This window comes from Apium graveolens, chromosome 1, assembly GCF_009905375.1.
Source record: "Apium graveolens cultivar Ventura chromosome 1, ASM990537v1, whole genome shotgun sequence".
Classification (NCBI taxonomy): domain Eukaryota; kingdom Viridiplantae; phylum Streptophyta; class Magnoliopsida; order Apiales; family Apiaceae; genus Apium; species Apium graveolens.
The window spans coordinates 171,071,648-171,077,821 of record NC_133647.1 but is presented as its reverse complement, the minus strand read 5'-3'; the positions used below and the strand labels follow the sequence as shown (position 1 = coordinate 171,077,821).

The following is a 6,174-nucleotide window of genomic DNA, read 5'->3' as shown; positions in this document are numbered from 1 at the left end:
ATCCTGGTTAGTGTTTAAAAAGGGGTTTAGTTCTATTTATATATTAATTGTTAATCAGATTGTATAGATTTGGTGATTAGCTAGTAACCCCCAGACTTATACCCCGGGTCTGGAGGGCGTTACGTTCATGAAGGAATTTGTGGAGATCACCTAGCCGCCAAAGCCCTAGCCTACAAAGTCTTTAGACAAGGATACTGGCCAACTATCCATATAGATGCGGTAATATATGTGAATAAATGCAGCAAATGACAAAAGTTCAGCAATGTGCCGAAGCAAAGCCCAAGCCTTCCGGGATCAATTCTCTCCCCGGTTCCCTTTGTTGTTTGGGTATTGACATCATGGGTCCTTTTCCCCGAGCCAAGGGAGATTTGCGCTACGTCTTGGTAGCGATTGACTATATGACTAAGTGGGCAGAGCCTAAGGCCATGCGAACCATCAATAACAGGATTGCATAGAATTCATGGATTCAATCGTAATGATGTTCGGGATCCCGATGGTCTTGATCTCGGATAACGGGCCACAGTTTGTCGGATCAGACTTCAAAGCATATCTGAAAGAGCTTGGGATCAAGCATAAGAGAGCATCCGTGGCACACCCCCAGGGTAACGGACAGGTCGAGGTCACTAACAGGACTATACTCCGGGGTCTAGAGAAAAGACTGGAGGAATCCAAGAAGACCAGGACAGATGAACTCCCGAAAGTCTTATGGTCTTACAGGACCACCCCCAGGACAGGAACCAGAGAGACTCCTTTCAAACTGGCTTATGGCACCGAAGTTCGACTCCCAGTCGAAACCGGATCACCCTCCCACAGAGGTATCAATTTCGATAATGTCTCCAATGTGAAAGGCCTGAAAACCAACCTAGAGCTCTTAGATGAAGTAGGAGACCGGGCTGTGATGAAAATGGAAAACTACAAGGAAAAGACAAAGCTCTATTTTGCAAAAAAAATCCAAAATCAGGGAATATGAAGTAGGAGATCTAGTACTCCGAGACATCGAAGCTTCAGACCCAACAAATCAAGGCAAGTTACAGCCCAACTGGGAAGGGCATTACAAAGTTAAGGAGGTTCTGCGCCCCGGAACGTACAAGCTATGCTATCACAATGATACTGAGGTCCCTAACACTTGGACCGGGGCCCGGTTATGAAAATTCTACCAGTAACTAAAAGGTGCTCACTCCGGGACCATCTCTATCTTACAACTATGATATCTCTATCTCTCAATCAAATGATTTAAATTTTGTATCTACTCGCCCCGGAATGTAATTTCTACCTTATTGCTGTTTAAATGAAAAATATTTTTTTGACCATCCCATAGCTTAGAACTGTTTTATTATCTTGTCCACTTAATACTATTGAATGCATGATTAAGTATATGGCATAGGTAAAAGAAATTACCCCAACCCGGGGTCAAAAACAAGTCATAACCCATGTGTACTTAGAAAATTTATACATTAAAATTTACCCCAACCCGGGGTCAAAAAAGTCACAACCCATGTGTACTTAAATATTTTATACATTAAAATTTACCCCAACCTGGGGTCAAAAACAAATCACAACCCATGTGTACTTAAAAATTTTATATATTAAAATTTACCCCAACTCGGGGTCAAAAACAAGTCACAACCCATGTGTACTTAAAAATCTTGTACATTCAAATTTATCCCAACCCGGGGTCAAAAATAAGTCTCAACCCATGTGTACATAGATATTTTTTACATTCAAATTTACCCCAACCCGGGGATAGAAACAAGTCACAACCCGTGTGTACTTTAAAACGTTTTATACGTTGAATTCACCCCAACCCGGGGCCAGAAAAGGGTCACAGCTCATGTGTACTTAGCAAATTCTTTAAGTTCAAATTTAAACGAAAAGCGATAAAATGCAAGAAAAACATAAATGCATTAAAATAAACCCGAGAAAAACCACCCCTGGGACAAACATAAATGCGTTCAAGTTACATACAAAGCAAAGTAGCCAAAAGGCTAAGTTCAGGAAATACTTAAAAACATCAAGTAAAATTACAAGGCACGAGGCCCAAACAAATTAATCTTCTGATGCTGGCTCCGGGGGAGGGGAAGGAGGCTACTCCAGGTCATCCTGAGGCAGAGGAGGTTGTTCAGCAATCGGAGATTCGGTCTTAGGAGGTGCATTGCTGGATGGTCCAGCTCTGGAATCCCTAGCCAAGATGGCGTTGGCTTCATTCTCCAGCCGGATCTCCTCTTCAATGTACTTCTCAAGGTAGACATCGATGGTACCCCCGGCGTTTTCGGCGAGATACCGGGAGGCAACCCTCCAACAGATCTGGATCTTTTCTAGAGCCTTTTCATTCAGCATCTCAAAGTAGGAAGGGGTGTCGCGGAAGCCGGCCAGAACCTCATCCGGAGTTGGCCGGGCAGCCAGATCATCTTTTAGCCTCTTGTTCTCGGACCTCATCTCCCGGACAGAAGCCTCGGCAAAATCCTGCATTTCCCTTATCTCATCAAGAATCTTCTTATGAGCCTCAACTTCCTTAGCATTGGGCCCCTTCAGCTCCTTGATCTCCCGGGATAGGTTCTTGGCCTCAGTCTTAGCAACCTCGCTGGAGTCAGCTTTCGCCTTCAGACTCCAGACGATGCAAACCAAAACCAAACCAAACCAAACCGGAAATCCGGGAATTGTCCTGCAAAAAATTACATGCCAAAACTAGAAGATACAAAGCAGAAAAAGACAAGTACAAAAAATAAGGCAAAAACTTACAGCAGTAACATCCTCCTGCATAGAATTCAAGAAATCCTCGAGAGGCTCCTTTTGGTATTTCTTCCTCTCGGTGGTGGTGGCATAGTTTTCAAATAGCTCCTTCCGGCGTGTCTCCGGAGTAAAACTAGCCAACAGAGCTTTGATGGTCTCCGGAGTGTCCAGGGCCAACTCAGTGCTAACCTTCTTAGAGGAATGGCTACCAGAACCATCAGCATCCTCCTCTCTGGACCCCACGGGAGCATTCTTCCTCTTTCTAGGAACCTTTTCTTTCCCCTCTCCTGCGCAACCTCTGCCTGGGGCTCATTGATCACAATTATCGTCCTCCCCGAACGTGTCAGCGCGGCCTTCCCGGTCCCAGCACCATCTCCACCTTCCTCGCCTTCATGAACTTTCTTTTTCCCGGTGTCCAAGCTATTTAGACCACAGATTCTCCTACACCTTGCACCCAAGTCTTTCAACTGGGAAGACATGTTACCGGGATATGGGATTAACTTTGGAATACCTAAAATTACAACAATTCAAATATTAGTCCCAAATAAAAGAAGTCGACAATAATGGAAAAACAAAGGAAAATCTAAGGAAAGATGCTTACATCCGGCTGCATGCATATCTACATTATTATTAAAATTGTCCCGGGTCCACTGTGCTTCGAGTGCCCCATAGAAGGCATACACCATCGTGAGAGCTCCTTTCCCGAGCCTCTGGACTGGAAATTTATCTATTTTCAAATCAAATTTGTGGAGTGGCATAAACTCCAAATCCCCAGCCTGAACGAATATGAACTACCGGTGCCAGCCCTTAAGGGAAGTCAACATACTAACCGGGAGAACCATCTTGTCGGACGGATACCGATAATCCTCAATCCGGAACAAAAACTCGTATATGGGTCTGCTGGTGGACTTCTTAATCCTAAAGAGATGGTGGAAAAGTCTGAAGGCTGGGAGATAATCTTTGGCATGACCGCAAGCCAAAAACCAACTAATCCACTTCACAGAATTCAGGGCCAACTGTGTGAAGGGAATCCCATATACATCCCGACAGAGGGATTTCGTAAACTGATGAAGACCTAAGTACATACCCCGAAGATGCTCTAAAGGTATCTCGACATAGCCCCCCACCGGTCTGTGGTACAATCTCTCATAGGCCTCGGGCCACCTCCACTCATTATCATCCCCGAGATTAAAGGCGAGCCTAAGGGCGCTATCTACCTCCGCATCGGTATATTTTTCCCCGATCTCCTTATATACAGGGCCACACTCATACCGGGTCCCCGGGGAATTAAAAAATAGCCTATCCATGGTCGCCTCGTCATATGGTTCCCTACCATCTAAGCCCTCCGGGCCCCCGTATACCTCGGACAAATCTCTAGAACAAAATTCCAAAGGTTTGTGATCTCTCCTACACTGGACAAAGTAGTGGTTCACATCCTCCCAGGACCCATCTGGATTGGACAAGGTACCCCCGGGGCCCAAAAGTATGGTCTCGATCAATACTTGAATGGGTCTCTCAGCTCGGGGAGGCATCTCAAGTGAATCACTACTAGAAGTGGAAGAAGAAGGGAGTTTCGAAAACAATTCACTTAAACAGTCTGGTCTATCCGGGTAGCGAATTCTGAGGTTAGCTGTTTGCTTAAATCTTCTACCTTGCATATACTATAGATTTATATATATGCACCCCGGAGTAAATGCAACACCCGAACCCAAACAAAAAAACAAAAACAAAAAACAAAAAAGATTCAGATATATATCACACTAAAATCAAAGATAAAAAACAAGATCTATAAGATATATATACATCTATCGCCAAAAACATAAACCAATAACAGACCCCGGGCACAACTATATTTTATACTACAAAAACCCTTTCTCATCACATATCAATCATACAAAAACAAGTTTCTCTACACGATTCAAACACGAGGCTACTACAAATACTCCATACAAACAATCAACAATACAAAATCACCTCAAAACCCTCATACCCTCTAGAATACTCGAACAAAAACTAAAATATCGAGGATGACTATCACAAAACGGTGACATGAAAAACAAGGGGGAAGAAAGAAGAACGAAGTGAAGGAACTTACAAGTAACAGGAGAAAGATAGAGGCTTTGAGTAAAAAAGCTTCAAGATCCTCGACAAATTCACTGGCTCTCTGCTCTCAAAGTTGTGTTTGCGTAAAATAAAAATAGAAAAGAAGAGGGGTATTTATAGGGAGGTAAAAGAGAAGAGAAAAGGAGGTGAAAAGTTTTTGGCCAAAAGACACGCCCTCGCCACGTGGCGGCCTCCCATTGGTTCGTGAATTATAACTGCACAGCAGTTATGGTGCACCCTGTCACGGTAATTATTGCAAGGACGCGTCTTTTTAGAAAAAATGAGGGGAGGGGGAAGAAATGTTTCATACACCCATATATACATGTATATATATATATATTTGCGAGTCCGGAGGGAATCCCAAAAGACTTCTGACAACCCGGATTTTCAGCATCCACTTTTCAGAGTCAGGTCAAATCAAATGTCAGCCTGTCTTTATCCATCCAACCTTATCCAAAATTCAATTTTCAAATCAAAGAGACTAATCAAGTCATCCCCGGAGTCTCATACCCATCAGACCCCGGGGTTAGGGGCTCAAATCAAAGAAAAACCACAAAAGTTTTCTTCTAAATTGTTCAAGGAACCTAACCTTGGACTCAAATCAAAATACTAACCAAGTCTACCCCGGAGTCTCATATCCATCAGACCTTGGGGTTGAGGGCAACAAATCAAAGAAAAACTCCAAAAGTTTTCTTCTAAATGGTTCAAGGAACCCAACCTTGGACTCAAATCAAAAGACTAACCAAGTCAAACCCGGAGTCTCATACCCATCAGACCCCAGGGTTACGGGGCAACAATCAAAGAAAAACCCCAAAATTTTTCTAAGTAGATCAAGGAACCTCACCTGGGACTCAAATCAAAGATACTAATCAAGTCAACCCCGGAGTCTCATACCTATCAGACCCCGGGGTTAGGGGCAACAAATCAAAGAAAAATCCAAAAAAATTTCTAAGTTGTTCTGCTGCAATAATAAATAATCTACTTCCCCATCTGGGAAAACCTGCATAAGGGAGTGGGAGGCAAATGATAGCCCATAATAGCTTAGTCCCAGTAACAGGAGCCTAGGGCCTAATAAGAAGAACCCAGGACCCGTTTAGCAATAACCCCAGGAGACTCCAGGACATGTAGCAAAATCACTACCGTCCAGGTAGCCTGAATCCAGAACCTTCCAACTGTCCGAATCCAGAAGTACTTTAACTCATAACAGACGTCCAAGCGTCTTTCAGTCCAAAAACTCACCTACGACCCAGATCAAAGGTACCAACCCCTAAACCCTAATGGGAAGCCTATTAAAGGCTGAACAAAAGGTGTATTATGGGTTACTTCATCCTTACTACATAA

General features: G+C 43.6%; 1 protein-coding gene across 1 annotated transcript; it reads left to right on the top strand.

Annotated features, from left to right (window-relative positions):
• The first annotated feature begins 493 nt into the window (after nt 1–493).
• LOC141711449 (uncharacterized) lies at nt 494–970 on the top strand. Its single transcript, XM_074513895.1, has one exon. It carries the CDS (start codon nt 494–496, stop codon nt 968–970), a length of 477 nt encoding a protein of 158 aa, XP_074369996.1.
• The last annotated feature ends 5,204 nt before the right edge of the window (nt 971–6,174 follow it).

Bases quoted from the DNA above. Each gene is read 5' to 3' on its own strand.
- LOC141711449 (XM_074513895.1), top strand. From the start codon at position 494: ATGGTCTTGATCTCGGATAACGGGCCACAGTTTGTCGGATCAGACTTC.